This window comes from Branchiostoma floridae, chromosome 1 (genome assembly GCF_000003815.2).
Source record: "Branchiostoma floridae strain S238N-H82 chromosome 1, Bfl_VNyyK, whole genome shotgun sequence".
NCBI lineage: Eukaryota > Metazoa > Chordata > Leptocardii > Amphioxiformes > Branchiostomatidae > Branchiostoma > Branchiostoma floridae.
In genome coordinates, this window is record NC_049979.1 from 28,175,274 (window position 1) to 28,194,183 (window position 18,910).

The window sequence follows — 18,910 nt, forward strand, 5'->3', positions numbered from 1 at the left end:
GATGATTTGGGCTCAATTCACTATATATGCCTGTCCCCGGTAGATGCCTGTTGTACAGGTCCTCTGCTCGCAGCAGGTACTGGGCCGTCTTCCTACGGACGGCTTCCCGTCTGGTCTTGTTGGTGTCATCTTTAAACACATCAGAGCTCGTGTCAATAGCACAACATTGTATAGAATTGTAGAAAATATACCAAGAACAAATCATAGACAGACTGTCACTGAGTCGCTCACTCGTGTTAGTGACAAATTATTGCCACAAATATTTTTGTCAATTTGCATTGTGGTCGCAATGATGTGCGACACACGAGTAGAATACTGTAAATGCAGAAATGTTCGCTGTGGATTAATGTTCGCGGTTTTCGCGGCGGCCGCTTCATCGCGAATTTAAAACCACCGCAAACATTTTTCCATAACAGTAAGAGATTACAGTGCATGGTACTACCGCGAAATTAAAACCACAGCGAAAAGTCAATTTTCCCGCTACCGCGAAATTAAATCCCCGCGAACTTAAATGCATTTACAGTACATTGTACATGACCTCTACAAATAAAATGTTTCCTCCCAGAATGTCACATCATCAAATACAAAATAACTTCATTGGAAATCGCAGTGTTACCACTGGATTAAAATCAACGCAAAATGATCAATATTTATCAAAAAGAGACCACACTTGTTTGTCTAATTTGCGTACATCAATGACATTTTGTCAACTGCAATTTCAAAATAGATTTTCAAAACATTCGCCATTTCAGGTGACCAATTGGTCCTTGTTGGCGACAAATTGGAGATGTGTTGGCAAGTGTAAGTGATTTTTTTTTGGCTCGGTGAGAAACCAGCTTTAGCTGAAGACTGGCTATTCTTCATGTCTTTTTATTTTCAGTGGTTTGACATTTTGAGCTTGAAATACAGAAATATGTAACACAACAGCCACATACTCTGCACACCCCTCAGCAGCATCTCCACACCAGACTTGTAGTACCCAAACGCTGCCTCGAAGCTGCCGCAAGCCTCGTTCTCAAGAGCCAATCGGATCATCTGTGCGGCCTCGTGGATGTAGTCCGCCATCTCCGCTCCGAGGTCGAACGATCCCACGCTCCTTCCCGACAACGCTCGCACTCTGTTGTGAACGGGCGAGGTGTGACTCACAACTATCCCATCAGCCTTGTCGTCAATGTCACTAGTTTTGGTCTTGTCTGCCTCTGGGCCTTGTTGGCCACTTTCTCTTCTGGACCTGGGAACAAACAAATTACAATGTACACGTTTGCATACATGTACATGAATATTGTCTATCATTTTACCCATCTCCACTCTATCTCTTTCATTTTCATAAAAACAATACCGCATGGCTCACTTGTTGGAATAGGCTTGTGTCTAGGTTGGCACAATTTAACATTATCAATGCTGTTAGCAGTTCAAATAGGCTTTTATCCTTATTGAAAATCAACCATTATTTAAACACATAAAGCACAAAATGTAATTCATTTTAGATGCCATGGAATAGGTTTGTGTCTAGGCACAATCAAACATTATCAATGTTGTTATCAGTTCAAACATGCTTTTATCCTTATTGAAAATGAGCCAGTATTTGAACAAGTTGTTCAGGTACAGGTACAGGTCACAAAAACTCAAATTTTCTGGAATTCCTGGATCCAGACACATCCATGAAACTGGACATGACATGGGCATTTCTGGACACTGTCCAGGAATATACAGGAATATCAAAGATTGGACATATCATATGTGAAAATTCCTGTACGCAGCCTGGATATGTCAAGTTCCAAGGCCAATAAATTTTAGCAAATTTAAATTTTTGCGCAGTGAAATTTGTCTTGATACACAGTTATAATGTATGCCATGTACATGTATTCAGTCATCACATACCTGTATCTTACACTGTCCAGGTAAGCCCTGGCCACAGATCCCTGCCAGTGCCTATTTCTCTCCTCAAAACTGTCCTGTCTGGAAGGGGCCCAGGGGCTATCCTTGAGGGAGCCTTCCACTGCGTCTGATTGGCTGTCATGCTGTGGGCTTTCTACAATCCCAGAGTCGGCGGCACTACTGTTGTCTGCTGTTGCCAGAAAGTTAGCTATATCAGCTGCTACATCCTCTTTTGGCAGTCTCATTATTAAGCCCTCATCTGAAATGCAAGTAGTTAGAGATATCAGACTTCAGCCCCTCAGACAAAAAGAGCTCTTGGGTAGAAAATACAGAAAGTGCATTGTAGAAACACAGAATACACAATACAGGCAGATACAAATTTGGGTATGTAGACACATACACAGGCAGATATGCAGACAGGTAGATACAATGTACAATCATACATGTACAGGCAGACATGCAATCACCCAGATCAGGCATCAGGCAGATACAGAATGGCAGATATACATCCAATGCGCAGGCAGATACACATACAGATAGTACACAAACAGGCAGATACAAACAAACATGTACACACACAGACAGGCAAACACACAGACAGACAGGCAAAGACACGGGCAGTCATACACACCGGCAGGCACACAGACTTAAGTTCTTACCCCCATCTTCTGCACTGCTGCCTGAAGCCAGCTCGGTGCACTCGTCCATGGCCCTCAGCAGCCAGCTGTTACTGCGCCGCAGTGTTCCCTCCCCTTCCCCCTCCTCCTCTGGTAGGGCCAGCAGATCTGGGACAATGGGACAGTCAGTTTACAGTCAACTCACTCTTTAAACTTGGTGTGATTTAAAAAAAAATGGCACATGCAGTTACAATAACAATAATAAAAAAATAAAAAAAGACTGCTACAACTTCAATCCGTGTTGGTATATGACAACTTTATCTAACCCGGACTTGTCTACTCATCATCATCATTTGTCTACTGCTACTTATAAAATGTGACTGCAGCAACGGGTCGCGAGTGTAACCTGTGTCACCCCCGTCCCCGTCTCTGTTCAAAATTTGACAGTGAGCTTCAATGTACACTGATTTTTTCAGTCCTTGCGCAAAGAAATCTGGTCCCAAATCCAGGAATTTGTCCTTGAGATATTTGGCACTAACAACCCATTGCTGCAGTCATATGGCACCAAAGTGACTAACTTTGGGAAATAGTAGATGGGTCCATTTCATGAACAAAGTTCCAATTTATCTAAAGTGTTGGCTAGATAAAATTTGGTCATCTTTCATTGATAATGACATTTACGAACAAAAATCATGCTGTAGTACCTTTCTTGTTAAGGGGGTCGAAGAAAGACATGTCCTGGGATGGCAGCGGCGTGTTGGGCATGGAATCGTCGGTGAAAGTTGTTGCATCGTCGTCGCTACAGGTCATGTCATCCGAGTGAAGACTGATGTTGTCATCAGCAGTCTTGTGTAGCCAAACCCCACCTGTACAAGGGAAAACAACATTCTCTTAACTTTCGTGTTCTACTGGTACAAGTTAACTATAATTTATATCAGTAGGGCTGGGTATCGGTACAACGAACCGGTACAAAACCGGTTTTTCTTATTGAACCGGTCCAGAAAAACCGGACCTGAAAAAATTAGGTGGACCGGATGTTGGACCGATTAGAAAATTAACAGATTATTTCATCAGGCATTTACACGTTTTGGCGCTTGTAGGTGGAAGAAAATAAGAGGAGTGAAGTAGAGTAGAGTTTATAGTAACTTCTACTAAATTTTACAGCCAATTGCACAGTTGAAAATAGCATTGTAGGATTTTAAAATGCCAGTGTAAGTCTAATACTCCACCCAACAGATTTCTTTGTAGTGAGATGGACCATTGGTATGAGTCATACTGAATCAGGTCCAGGTTCAGGTCCGGACCTGGACCTGATCCTTTGGACCTGAACCGGACCTGGATTTTCTGTATCGGTACCCAGCCCTATATATCAGTATATAAAACAAGGTCACATACCGTGGGCCCAAAATTGACTTTAACAATTTTCTTCCCAACCTGTATCCACATACCAAATCACTATAATCCACCCAAAGGTTCTAATTGACATGCTAGCCACACAGACACACCAAAATCAATACCTCCATTTTCCATGGAGGTAACTGTTTGCTATCAAGAGTAGGTAAGATGAAGGTAGGGTAAAAGCCCCATTGCCTTTGAATTGATGTGCATATAGAGGCATTGGGCTGTAATTCGCTTGTGTTTAGGGCACTGGATTGTAAGGCAGGGCCCAACCCTCTCCTTCCACTGCCTTTTACCTCCAAAACTGAAGTCAAGTACCTATTTCTACACCTACCAGAAGGGGGTTTGAGGAAATGCCTTCTCTAAGGTCACAACGCTTGGCTAAGAATGCCAGGAATTTAAGTTTCATCGATGATCTTTCAATTTCATGTTCACTAGCCTAGCCACTCGGCCACATGATGCCACCAAGACTAAAACAAACCTAAACTCTGCTCCCTGTTTCCCTCGGACTCCTGCTGAGGGGACTCCCTGACGTCCTCTTCTGTTTCCTCCACAGCATCCCCTGGGGGTGGGGAGACCACGTCAGGCTGGAGCACAGCTTCTCTCAGCACCTTCTGCTCCCCCTCAGGGTCCACCTGTAAACCTCCCTAATACAACAAAGGTAAAGGTAAAAAGTATTAAAGGTTGTCCTATAGCCTTTTTTTGCAAGGTATTTCAAGGCAAAGCCCATTCATCCTGTCCTTTTTGTTTCAACTCCTCTGGCTATGTCCTAATGTGCACTTACTACATTAATGAACAGGTGTCCCACTGGGCCGCAATAAATTATTGCAGTAACTTTCCAAAATTGTAGACAAATTTCTCTTGCTGTCACACTGGCTCAGGTAAAATATATGGCCTCTACAAACAAAATGGCTGCACCCAGAATGTCAGATTTTAAGTTTTGGCACCAAGTTAGATTCAGATAACTTAACTGGAAATCACAGTGCTACCACTGAATCAAAATGATTGAGATTCATCAAAAATAGATTTGCAGTTCGCATCTAGTTTGCAGTGACCCATTCCTGACATTTTGCCAACTGAAAATATTTTAATTTTGAAAAAATTCACCATTTCTGGCGACCAATTGGCACCTGTAGGTGATGTGTAAGTGACTATTAGCAAGTATCTTTTGCAAATAGTCGCCAACAGGCGTGACCAAGTGAGATACCCACTTCAGCTTTCAGGAGCATCTTTTGACTTACACAAGCATACATGTATGTCTTACCTCAAAGAATGTCTGTAAAATGCTGCTGCTGGCAAGGTAAGGGATCTTCCCTACAAACTCTAACAACTCGAGCGCACTCTGTCTCCGCTCTTCCACCACTGCTTCATCAAACCGACCTGGGGGAGGAAACATCAAAAATTAAAAGGATTTACAACTAAAAGCATTTCAAAATTTCGCATTTTCAGAGCCATTAAGACTTAAGGTTTTTTAAAATGCATATCAAAACTGGAAATCTTGAAATAAATATCATGATCTTGATATACATATAATTTGTTTGTTGTTTGTATTGCATACCCAGTGACGAATTACCTCTTGGCATAACATACATGTACCAGGTTTATGTTGAGCTTACAAGCTGCATATATTCTGGCCTATAGGTATACATGTATTCTAGGTAGGGGTAGACTCTAGCCTGCTACATCGGACATATTTAATCTATCCACACTGGGAAAGAACCTCTTCACTTTTTACATGTGTAGGGATCTTTTACATGCTTGAGGTGTGGCTCTCCTCATACACACAAACTCCTAACGTCCTATCAGAGGGGCATACCTGACCAAGGCTAAGTACTCATTTTTCACCTGTCATGAGTAAATTGAGGAAAGTCAAGGGCACGATATCAGAGCATATCCGGGAGACAAACCCAGAACAATTGAGCCAAACGCCCTACCGCCGTGCTGCGCGATGCCACTACATTATAATAAAACTAAGTCTTAGAGTAAGAACATACTCACCAAATATCTTAGCTTTTGCAAATGCTGGGAAGGGCTCCGATCTGGCCAGGTGTTTATATCTTGCAGACAGAGCCTTGTGGAGTTTCTTAAAGTCATTATATCTCCTCCAAACAACCACCTGAAGACGGTAGGCACCAAAATTAAGTAATAAGTGGGAATTTAACCAGCATAAATTGAAGAGCAATCCTGTGTACATGTTAAATATCAAGTGCTCATGTTACCAATGACATTTAAATACAACAGTTTTACGAGTAACCACTAAAATTAATATATTAGTGACCATTGAACAAAGACAATTACTAAATTTCTTCTTTATTGTAATTGTTAGAGAGCATAAGGGAGAGAGATGCAGACAGATGACAATACATATTAGATCTAGTCATTTTATACCACACATGTAAATTTATGTATAGCTAATAGCAATTGAACACTAAAAGACATAATTAGGAAGATTTAATTTTGTGTATGTACACACACAAGCAGAGTGATTCTGTGATTTGTGCTAACCTGTTTGCTTTGCCTCAGTATCTCTGTGGGCTGGAGTACAGGTGCGAGGAGGTTTAGAAGAAAGGTGGTTTAGTCACAGTGTAAAACAGGAAGGTACATGTACATGTACATAGTGACCATAAGTGGTACTTACGGGATTGACAAGAGGACAACAAGCACTTAACATTTACTAACATAACCCTATTGTCTGTTTTGTAGGATTTTGGTGCCTGAACTGGAAATATTCGCCAGAAGAGAGTTAACTATCATACCATTTCAAGTTAGGATGAAAAGTTTTGTGATATCTTCAAAATTTGGGGTTAAACTTAAATATGATAATTTCTTTGTTGGATCATATCATCAGGAGAAAATGAAAAGAAAAAAGAATCCCCACCTACCAAACCTAATTTTTTCTGAACCATAATCAGAAACACAACATTATTTTTCTAGGCCTAAGTAATAACAATAAACTGTGTGACAGATGTGCATTTGGACATGCAAAAAGTACATCGAAAAGCATAGAAGGGTGCAAAGAGAAAGATGAGGAACAGATGTTTAAAACAATGGTACACAATATCTGGAAACAACTGCAGTATTGTTCTTGCTTCAAGCAATAAGTCTAAAATTGTCTCTTGTAGAAGCCAGATGTCTTTTCATACATGTACAGAAAACTGTCTCTAGTGTTTAGCAGAATAAATCAAAACATGCCAATCAGGGCTCAGTAAATTAATATGCCCTAACTTGAAACACAAAATTTTCTTTGACAGGCCTAACTACTGTGATGTATGTATGTTGACAGAGTGTAAAGAAAACTTCCTGACCGTATATTTTTGTGAGTGTCACATGCAAAGACTGACGACTGATGTCTTGTATATTAAAAGTATTCCATGGTTTAAAACTGATTCTTGAAAGTCAAACACCATGAACCACAGCATATTGACAAACTTTAATAGCCATCAAGACCACAACATTTTCAAAGAGTCTGACTCTCAACCATAACTATACAAGTACAACAACAAGACTTACCTCCGAATCTGCCTCTGCTTTTCCACGAGGAAATGTCTGAAAATCAGTGAAATGAGAAACAGCATACTGTTTAGAACCTTGGGTCATGCCAATCATTCTCCAAGTGGCATTCCACTTCAAATGTCTTCCTGCCACACTGATGCCCTTATGACCTCTTTGGTACTGAAAGTCTCCCCTAGTAGTACCGGTTCACATTCCCAACACTTCCTAACATTCAGATACTGAGATAGACAAGCTTAGGACCTAGCTGTTGAGCTCTGGATCGCACAAGACAAACTGTAGTATCTACCAGACTACACTGATTGCTGGGAAAATAGAAACTGGTCAAATACTAGACAGATAACTAATGCCAGAAGAGTTATAACCGGCTAGCGGAGTACAGCTTGCAATGCAAACCTGAGGAGTGAGAAATGTTCGGAACCGCAGACTGACTCTCGTGGCCTGGAACTATTTCTCTTTTTTGCCGAATATCACGATCCGTACCCCAGTAGAAAGGCCTGGCTTGTTGAGACTAAGAAATTGTCCCAGACTGAATGGAATGTTCCACAGCAGGATGTGGCTGGGGATAAAGAAATGGGGCATACAGCTGCTGGACCAGTCCATTTGAGCAGCTGGCAGGGAGGCTAGGATTATTGATTTTATTCAATGTTTATTTATTTCACACCAAAGCAAACTTACATAAGCACAGGAAACAGCTGAGCATTCCTGAATTTTGTAAAATTTAATTTGTTACAATAATCATTACATACAAATAAACCACCACACTTGATTTACAAATTATTTTACAAACGTTAGACGAGAATCTATAGTCGGAGGGCCAGCAAGAGACCAATTAGTAAGCAAGTAAGTCCTTGTACAGTCTGCCAAGTATACATGTACTACATGTAGTAATCTGACACTAGTGGACTGTTCAACCTCAGTTACAGGGGTATTTTCAATAAATTAGACACATTTGAAATACCGTACTGTAAGGTTCCTGACAAGTGATTGAGAAACATAAAAATGTTTTTGGCAAAGCCTCAGTTAACAATTGGATGGAAAATGCAAATACTGGTGTTGAACTTCACATTCATCCAGTCTTAAGCTTCTGCATTGATTTTCGGATTAGAAAAGGGACATTTGAGACTTTTCACTTCAAATCAACAGTATACAGTTACATTTGAAACCACTTCACTCGAGTGCCTGGTACATGTAGAGGTGGGTAACCATTGAATATTGTTTTTTCCATACATCATTATCGTCATCATCATATTAAGCTGTTTGCACTTTTTTTACTTAGTCCACAGCAATTCTTCTACTTTCTCCAAAGCAAGTTTATTTCTTGGTGCTGGGCATTTTCAATAGTTAAAACTAGAGTTCCACAATTTTTGTCAAATGATGTAAATGTATGCCTTTTTGAGTTACATTGTACATATCATTCTATATATTATTACATGCTTTTCATTGACAGCAAATAAGCTCCTCATGCGCATAACATACATGTCTTAAAGTTGATCAACTTCTCTGTTGTTCAATGTCTCAAAGAAACATATTGTTGCATTTCTTTATTGATTATGTATGTGGTTTGTATAATCCATGTCTACTTGGGTCACCTTTACTTACTTCCAAATGCTGAAATTCCAGTTATTTACTGTCTATACTGTTTTCTTATTAATTATGAAAATCGAGTCTTCATTTGCATAGTTTACATCTGTCAATGCTCCTCTCCTTCTCTGTTACATCAAGGACAACAAATGGAATGTCCTTAGGCCACACCAATTTAATTTCTTGGTTCACGGATTCGCTCGCTCCTATTTTTTGGAGAAAAAAAATAAAAATAAAAATTACCACTCAGCAAATTTTCACTATTAATGAAACCATTCAGCAACTTTCTGGTGTAGCAAATCGGCCTTTATATTATAAGCTCCTTAAAGAATGGGTACAGGTGCTCTTACTGTACAATAATAGTGTTTTTGTACTTTTTTCAAGTTGAAAACTTTTTTTCTTTATGTTTTGGATTAGCCGTTACCTTTACCCCAACCATTTTACAATTTTTATTTTTATTTTTATTTCGCCCTCTCGCTCCATATTTTTTATGAAAAAATCCGTGAACCAAGAAATTAAATTGGTGTGGCCTTAGTTACAAATATATAATTATGGAATACATGATTTACCAGTATAAAAACTTACTCATTGATTATACAAATTAGGTTTATTTGTACAATTTTGTATTGGTAGGTTCTAACCAATACTAGAAATGATTAGATTTTTTGCCCCTGACACCTTCCCACATACTATAGTGGTTTCGATGATGGTTTCAATTTTGGTGGCTTTTGATGGTAATGATGAAAGAGTGGTGTAGGTTATACGTCTCCTAGCAGCTTGTTTTGAAATTGCAGGCCAGGGAATTTTCGTTAAAATCTTTGAAAGAGGATTATACAAGAAGGGGTCAATAGATCGTCATGACTTCTGATATGTCGGCAGCTTAAGGGATGATTGGTATAATTAGATGACAATTATGCAAATTAAACATCTAATTTGCATTTTATGAGAAAATGTTACAACATCAATGTATTTGAGGATAGGACTATTCAATTTGCTTGAAGAAGATGGACAACTGATTTACTAGTAATCTACTAGTATGCACACAAGGACCTTATAGGGAACAACACAGGTGACATATAATGAAGTACTGTAAATGCAGAAATGTTCGCGGTGGATTCATGTTCGCGGTGAAGTGGTCACCGCGAACTTAAAACCACTGCAAACATTTTTCTATTATGGTATTAGACTGCAGTCAATGGTGTTACCGCGAAATTAAAACCACAGCGAAAAGTCCTTTTTCCCGCTACCGCGAAATTAAATCCCCGCGAACTTAAATGCATTTACAGTATGCTTCTAAGTTCTAACCTTAGTCTTATCAAGGACGTTATATCGTGATATAACGTCCTCGGTCTTATCTTACATAGAAATGTAAAAAAATGGCCTAAACGAACCATATGCCAGATTTCACTATATTAACATGTGTTTTTTTGCTATGTGCAAAGGTCCTTCAAAAAGTAATGCCATTGCTTTTATATTTATCATAACAAGCTCATAAAATGAGATGTAATATGGCACAAAGGTAGATTCACTTTGTCTTCTCGGTACCAAACTTTCACCATCTGAGAAAATTTACTAGTAACATGTTCTCAGTAGTGAATGAATTATTTGTTATCCTCACCAAGACAAATTATTTGCTATCATCACCAAGATGAAAATTATTTGTTATCGGTAATGATAAGTTCACGTAAAAGTCTCTGTGAAAGCCGTGAACATAAAAGAACATTGAAGAAATCAGGTATAGTATTACAGTATCTTCTTAAGACTGAAATATGTCAATTTGTTGTCCAGGCAATATGACTAAATTGATTTCAAATTGACCACACCCTTGGAAGTTACTATTCTGGGGCAGTATGAGACTGAAACTGTACCAATATAAAATGCATTTCTCTAAGCCACATGCTTAAATTTTCACTTTTGAAATCTAACCAGGTTTTCTTTTTGTTGCTATGGTAGAGTAAGGTATGAGTCAATGACTCAATCAATGTGCAGGGCTCGAAATTCATTTTTGGGATAAGGTGCACTGGTGTACCCAGCTTAAAAAATTGGGTGCACTTAAATTCAAGTAATAAGCTAATAATAAAACTTAGTTAAAAGCTATCAAATTCATAAACAAGTACCATGACAGACATTTTTATTCTCTTTCTAACACTTAGATGTCAAGAATATGATCGATGTTCACTAGTATACTTTGATATCTTTACATACATAAACTTAAAACCAAAGAAAATATTTGGGTGCACCCTGTGAGCCCTGATGTGTATTTGGCCACGAGTCAAAATGCCTATAATACCTCACCTCACCTCATCTTAACAGCTGTAAAATAACTGTTGGGGGCTCAGAGATCATCAAAATTGGCATGCAACCTACAGGGACATCCATCAATATATGTGTGATGTCAGCATCCTACAGTGATTGTAAATCGGTCAGATCTACAGGAACTTATCTTCTGACAGACTTCCAGGGGTGTGGTCATTTTGAAATCAACTCAGTCACTCATAACAATCTGCATAACAAATTGAGAGATTGCCAAATTTGTCTCGTTTGATGAAACAATTAGTCTGTTATAAAAATAAATTGGTATCATTGTGGTAGAATGGCGCCCCCAGGCGTCATTGTGGAGAATTCCACTCCGTTCCCAGACTACACTGCGGCTCCAGCGCCTGGAGCAGGACTCTCGTGTAAAAAAGGTGTAATTTTTTAAGGACCCTCGTTTTATCAATAATCTACTTTAGTATGTTAACGTTTTATCAATAATCTATGTTAATAGATTAATCTAATAGACGGTTTAGACCAAATAAAGTTTTAAATTGACATCATAGCTAGTATAGAATTAATGACACCTTTTGGGGGCACATTTGCATTCAGTTCGTGCCCATCCATTCTTGTTGACTCTATTGACGTTTGTGGTACGGAATGCATCGGAAACAGACTTGCACTGATAAGAGGATGTTTACTTTTGATAATATTGGTAGCATATCATAAAACATAACGTATAACCTTGAAACTGACATTCGCGTTTTATTGTCAGCATGGTGATGGCATGAAAAATTCACTGCGGAGGTGTGCATTTGAGGTATATTCTACCACTTGCGTTATTTTCTAAATAATTAAAAAAAGGGCCTTTGCAAAAGGAATGCTGGAGTTTGCTTGAGGCATGTTGGGGTTCATTGGATGCACTGTGGCGCTTGTTGAAAGTACGGTGAAGGTACGTTTGCATTCTCGAATTCAGCAGTACCTCAAGATTACCTCAAGTCAGTGAGATAGGGGCTATAACCTTGAATAAAACTTACACGTACTTAGTAGGTGTCCCTGTACTGTAGACAACTAGCACTAGCATCAGTAGCAATAAAATGGCAATGTTTAAGGATCGTTTTTGTTCACATACATGTCACGCAGTAAGTCTAGATCTCACCTTCAATGTAACCTTGTATATGGTGTAGCCTTTCTCGTGCATTTGGGGATCCGACACGTCAAACCAGCGGATCCAAGGATCGTTCTCTTTTCCCTTCCGCCCTGCCATTTTCGTCTAAGAGAAAGGTTAAAGGTTATTAGGGTCATCAAGGGTCAAAAGTTTAAAGTTCAAGGCCGTACCATTTTGCGACAGATATCTTTTTCTTCCCAAAGAACAAATGATGCATATGTTTACTGGCTTTATGTTTGTCCAAGCAAAAGAGAAAATGTTTTTACATTATTAACCTCCCGAGTCTTTACTTTCTTCGACAGTTTTTAAGAGGATAACTGTCGTAATATAACGATGTCGTAAGATGTAATTTTCTTTTGACGTTTTACGGCAAAGCGCCATTTTGGAATGAGTCATTTGTAACCGGTGACCAAATTTGTGCCTGACTAACGTTTATGTCATAAAAAAGGAATATTTTTACTGGTTTATACAGTTTGGATTTGGGCGTGTAAGCAGACCAGACGTCACCACAAACTATGGGTTTGCTGACGATCCTGAAGAAGATGAAACAGAAGGAGAAGGAAGTTCGACTGCTGATGTTGTATCTTTTTGTTGTCAACCAATTTTGTTGTTGTTGATGATGATGTCATATTTAGTAGAAAGTGGCAAAATTGCAATTTTGCCCCTGTTAATAGCCACTTCTTGATAACTTCAGGCTATTTGAAAATCTTTACCTTCAGCAAGAAGGTTCCGTTTTGTCACCGTTCTTGCGTGTGTCCGTCAGTGAACATGGATAACGGGAGGGGGCCATACTTCGACAGAGGTCCAAACTTCGTCAGGTTTTAAAAATCATTGTTGCGGAGAAATGCATAGATGCCTGCACATAAGAAGTACAACTAGCTGTAGACTAAACCTTGTTGTATATAACTACAAAGACGGGGTATGTGTAGAAGTTAGCAAGTCCCACAGATAACGATTGAAAAACTTGCACAAGTTTGACGCCTTCCGTGCAAGTTGACGAGCGAACGTATCGAGACCATGGCCCGGGAAACTCTTGAATAATTGTTCGCAAAATACGACATGTGAAAAAATACCACCACACATAGAAATGATGTTTATTAGCCTTCCGAAAAATAATACCTGTATTCTGTTTTCCCTTTAACTGGGTTGGATAAACGGAGCTAAAATGATGCCACAATGTTCACCCAGTCGGGGCTCCGCCATTTTACTATCACGAACGCCGGCGGCCGAGCGATGCTCAACACGTTGAACTCAGCCAACCCGTCCGTAGAGCGACAAACATTCAAGAAAAATCGATCCCTACCGACTAAAAAATCCTGTAGCCATTGCTGCTGCCTAAAGACAGGATGAAAAGGCATCAAGGAGCCGAAAAGCGAAATGCCATCACAGTCAATGTAACAATGCGTGCCGTTTGCGGCAGTTGGTCTCACCGTGAGAGGTAAACGTTTAACACACCGTATTGAATAAGTCGCGTAATACAAAATATGACCCATATTTGATCCAAAAAAATTATAATGAAGACTTTTAGTGCTATTCTATTTGCATAAATTGTTAAAAAATGCACGGCGATGGTCTGGTTGTTACTATGTCGGAGTTTGGACCCCTTTTTTGTGTTGGAACGTTCTGCTAGGACGCAAGCCGAAAACCTGCCGTAAGTTTCGTGCGCTGTCAAAGTACAGTGCGGAACGCTACCGTTAAATGAAATATATATCTGTACAGCTTCAATCACAGTTATAAGGATGCATACAAGATCTTAACTTGTTTTTTATGAGTTCACTGTAAAATGTAGATTGACAAAAGCCATGCGCATCCACTTAGAACGGCTGTCGAAGTATGGCCCCCTCCCGTTAAGTATTTCTTTGCAGCTGCTTGTAGTTTTTATGCGTTATGCTTATACGGCTGAAGACAAAAACTGATACGTGATGTCATCCATATAATTGAAATCAACGTGGCCTATTAATAAAGAAAAAATAAAATAAGTTGAAGGATTCTATCTCTATGTGACGTATGTCTTAGGAAAAGTTGCCTACAGAGTATTGAATTCGTTTAATTAAACGTCTAATGATACATTACAATTATTCATTGTATATCTAAGTTACATTCATCTAGCTATGAATGCCCTTGACTTTGTCTCAGAGGTCTTGATAATGCAGGGAAAACTACAATCTTGAAGAAGTTCAATGGAGAGGACATCAACACCATTTCACCAACGTTAGGATTCAACATCAAAACACTGGAACACAGAGGGTATGACACTGACAACATTTCTCAGCCTAGGCCATGCCCGATTCCACCTACCTGTTATGATTATGACACTTGACGCTAAACTGATTTTAAACCGTGATCCACTGCTCATTGTTCATTGAAATTGACAATGAAAAGTAACATTACATGTAGTTGTATTTCACTGGTACATTGTTGTCCGTTTTTCCTGTCACTACTGGGAGAGTATAGTTGAGCTTAAATGATCTAAACTGCTTCAAGCTGTCATCATCACCTTCCAGGTTCAAGTTGAATGTGTGGGATGTGGGAGGGCAGAAGTCGCTGCGGTCCTACTGGAGGAACTACTATGAGAGCACAGACGGGCTGATCTGGGTGGTGGACAGTGCAGACAAGCGCAGATTGGATGACTGCAAAAAGGAGATGCAGGCTCTACTGTTAGAAGAGGTACATGTTGTTTGTTTATTTGTTTGTGATGCATACCCCGTAGACCGCCTCATGGCATAACACACCATATTCGTACATACTGAACAGCACAAGCTGCAGATCTATTTGATCCACTCACATCGATCAGGAAGTAGCCTGACTAAAATCGTGCTCATAGCGGCTGGCTTACAGTTGCCACCTCCAAGGTCATTAACCCCAGCCAGCGAGAGATTGTATAAACACAGGCTTATCAGGAAGGACCCCTTTTCTTATTGATAAGTGTACATGCATATGTGTGATGGGTTCTTTTACACATACTCAAGGTGTTGCTCTCCTTAAATACAGGACCTGCATTTAGTGTACTCATTTTCACCTGATTGAAGTGAGGAAAGTTGTGTTCCCAATAGCATAATGTTCTTAGCATGTCAGGGGAGTCAAACCCTGGACCTTTGGGACAATGTGATGCTACAAATGCTACACATAAATAAGTTTGCCTGTGAGTGTCTCACCTGAGGAAAATGGTTGTTTTTGCAGCTGAAAAATTTGCATGTCAGTGATGGCAAATCAAAGGTGGCTAACAATGTTATCTTTTTGTTGTTCCTTTTCCAGAGACTTGCTGGTGCCACCCTTCTGGTGTTTGCAAACAAGCAGGACCTACCAGGGGCCCTACCCGCCCAGCAGATCAGAGAGGTACTGCAAGTACTACTGTCACTAGCATTAAGTACCATTGCAAGCATTCAATGCCTTGCTCTGTGTTGATCTGTATGCCTGTAGAAATCCCCATGCAGATATGTTGACTGTTGTTTGTTCTGTACGCTGTCTGTAGAAAGTCCGTTGCAGACATTTTCCCTGCTACACACACAATGTGTTCTGTATGCCTTTAGACATATTTCTTGTTACCTTCGCCAAGAAGGTTATATTTTGGGTAGCGTTTGTGTGTGTGTGTGTGTGTGTGTGTAGAAGACCAAAATAACTAGAGAACGCCTGGATGGATTGTATTGATATTTGGTATGTGGGTAGGTCTTGATGAGACCTAGAAACGATTAGATTTTGGGCCTCCTAACTGATCGTTACGGTACTGCAGCGGAACTTCCTGGTTTGATATCTCGAGTTCTGAACATGCTGCAGCTATGATTTTTTAATGGTAGACAGCTCTTGATGCCAAGAGTAAGTGGTATAGGTTTGGGCCCCCTAGCGGCTTGTTTTGGAACTGCAGGGTAGGTTTAGTGTCAGACTTTGAAAGGGAATAACTCAAGAAGGGGTTGACGGACTGTTATGATTTTTGGTCTATAGATAGCTTTAGTGATGCTCCACATAACTACGTATTGATTATGCAAATTGGTATCTAATTTGCATAATCAATTAGAGAATCATGTTATACACGCTAAGTTCGATATCTCGAGTTCTGAACATGCTGAATCTATGATTTTTAAGTGGTAGACAGCTCTTGATGCCAAAAGTAAGTGGTATAGGTTAGGGCCCCCTAGCAGCTTGTTTTGGAACTGCAGGGTAGGTTTAGTGTCAGACTTTGAAAGGGAATAACTCAAGAAGGGGTTGACGGATTGTTATGATTTTTGGTGTATAGATAGCTTTAGTGATGCTTCACATAATTACTTATTAATTATGCAAATTGGTATCTTACTTGCATACTTAATCAGAAAAGCATGTATACACACTAAATTCTATTATAGCACCATTGCAACATGTGACATTTGTAACTAAGAAGGAGAAGAATATTGATACATGTATATATTATGCAAAATAAAGACCTAATTTGCATAATTAATGAGAAAATGCTATAATGTCATTGTGGTAAATGATGGGAACTTCTTACTTGTAGCATTTGGAAGTTATGGACAGGTGAACATCGTTGAACATTAATTATGCAAATGAGAACAATTATCAGAAAATGCGATAAAAGCCTTCTTTCTTAACATAGATGTGTACGTCTGTTGTTTGGTGGAGGAGATGATCAAGTAATATAATTTATGCAACTGAGAACCTTATTTGCATAATTAATGAAACACACAATTAACACAGCAGTTGTAAAGGCTAGGATCATTTGGCGAAGGTATGGGGTCGTGGAACTCTAGTTATACATGTATTATGGCTGTTGTGTGTTGCCATGCATGAACCTGTAGAAACCCCCCTGCAGATGTGTTCCCTGTTGTGTGTTCTGTGCGATGCCTGCTGGTACTGAAGTTAGATTACCACATTACCACAAAAATGTTCCCTGTTGTGTCTTCTGTACTGCATGTATTGCCTGTATACCATGCAGACATATTACCTGTTGTGTGTTCTGTACTTTGCCTGTAACAGCTCCCCTGCATGTGTTCCCTGTTCAGTGTTCTGTACTGCAACTGTAGAAACTCCCATGCACACATGCCTTCACCCCTTTAGGTACTGGAGTTAGATAACATCACCACTCACCACTGGCTGATCCAGGGCTGCAGTGCGGTGACAGGGGAGAACCTCCTACAGGGCATGGACTGGATCATCGACGACATCTCCTCCAGAATATTTACCATGGACTGATCGAACGTGAGGTTGCCAGTTTATGAGAAGGATGTAATATTCCCCACGTGGGTCTCCCTAAAACTTTGCACAACCTAACTGTAAATATCAAAATGATTGTATAATTTTGAAATGTTATGGTAAGAAGTAAGTTAGTTTACACTCAAATGTAGGTCAAATTTGTCTCAATTGTTTGCCTGGTTATTGTTATTATTATAATTGTCTTGCCATGTGTCCATATTTTTGCAAATTTTATACATTATTTTGCAGGACTACATGAGGTCTTTGAAAAGAACATATATGAGTAGACCAAATTTTTGTGTTGGGGACGACGAAAGTATCCACAATGTGTTCTAGAAAAGGGGTGACATATTGTAAAGAATTACTACCTTCCACCAAGGACGTTAACCTCCTTGCTTACACTATGGATGCGGTCATTTGTGTAGCAAATTAATGTCTATCTTAGTGTCTGATTGGACACTGAAAAGTTTGTACAATAAATTGTGGTAGATTCAATGCAGTGAATCAGTCATGAAATGAAAGCTGGCGTGATCGACTGAAAATTGTTGGAACAAAACTTTTACAACTATAATTGTGGATTCTGCCAACACAGATAAGCTTTTAGTTGAATAAATTGTTTTATTCACCTCCATACTTTGCTGACTTTTGCGGACCATTATCATGATATCATGGATGTCAATTAGATTAATCTCCAACCAGATCCGCGGTACGTAATGTATAGTATCAAACTTCCCGTAGGATCTGGCTTCATTCGGTTTCGACAAAGGCTATTAGCATCCAATTGTTGCCTAATCAAACTGTGCTTACTGTGTAGGTGTTAATTGCCCTCCTTCCTGTTTGGTGTGGATCTCCTACAGGGATGTGCGCGGGTCAATGAACTTGTCCCAATGAAGATATAAATTGCTCGTAAAATCATTAGCACCTCGGATATTCGCGTAGCTGTTAATATAGCACAGGTAGGGGCAGAGACACCTTTATTCAATAGAAATGCTCCTCCCTGTTCGAGTGAAGGCAGATCTCCGGAGCCTGTTTGACTCCCTTAGCCGGCTACACTCCTTGGCCAGCTTTGATACTATCTTATGGCACCGTAGGATCTGCTTGGAGATTAAATTAGATATTGTTGTGTACAATTAGTCATCTCAGGCATATTGAAATCAGCAATTAACGGTAGTAGAAATTCAAGTCAGGACTACTTTAAAACCTAGATTACATAAATGAATGAACTTAGTTGCATGACAATTGCACATGGTACAGTGTATGGCAACAACTATTACACAAAATACAAAATAAAGGTACAGAGTAAAACTTAACATCCTAATTA

At 39.5% G+C, this 18,910-nt stretch overlaps 3 protein-coding genes across 3 annotated transcripts in view; 1 reads left to right on the plus strand and 2 right to left on the minus strand.

Moving 5' to 3' along the window:
- LOC118420446 overlaps positions 1–6,508 on the minus strand; it is a 16,315-nt gene extending 9,807 nt beyond the window's left edge. The window contains exons 1-9 of the mRNA XM_035827288.1: positions 6,399–6,508; positions 5,892–6,009; positions 5,158–5,273; positions 4,375–4,540; positions 3,200–3,361; positions 2,538–2,663; positions 1,882–2,137; positions 936–1,231; positions 31–129 (exon numbers count right to left, since the gene is read on the minus strand). Of these exons, the coding sequence (XP_035683181.1) occupies positions 31–129; positions 936–1,231; positions 1,882–2,137; positions 2,538–2,663; positions 3,200–3,305 (883 nt within the window). The 5' untranslated portion in view covers positions 3,306–3,361; positions 4,375–4,540; positions 5,158–5,273; positions 5,892–6,009; positions 6,399–6,508. The remainder of the gene's footprint in view (positions 1–30; positions 130–935; positions 1,232–1,881; positions 2,138–2,537; positions 2,664–3,199; positions 3,362–4,374; positions 4,541–5,157; positions 5,274–5,891; positions 6,010–6,398) is intronic.
- LOC118420525 (sorting nexin-15-like) lies at positions 4,364–12,507 on the minus strand. The gene is made up of 5 exons (XM_035827410.1): positions 12,400–12,507; positions 7,404–7,439; positions 5,892–6,009; positions 5,158–5,273; positions 4,364–4,540 (listed from the first exon to the last, which is right to left on the minus strand). The coding sequence occupies exons 1-5, from the start codon at positions 12,505–12,507 to the stop codon at positions 4,364–4,366; spliced, it is 555 nt and encodes a 184-aa protein (XP_035683303.1).
- A 260-nt stretch (positions 12,508–12,767) lies between these two features.
- LOC118423809 (ADP-ribosylation factor-like protein 2) lies at positions 12,768–18,220 on the plus strand. The gene is made up of 5 exons (XM_035832060.1): positions 12,768–12,988; positions 14,545–14,655; positions 14,913–15,075; positions 15,664–15,744; positions 17,455–18,220. Exons 1-5 carry the CDS (start codon positions 12,924–12,926, stop codon positions 17,587–17,589), a joined length of 555 nt encoding a protein of 184 aa, XP_035687953.1. The 5' UTR covers positions 12,768–12,923; the 3' UTR covers positions 17,590–18,220.
- Positions 18,221–18,910: the final 690 nt, after the last annotated feature.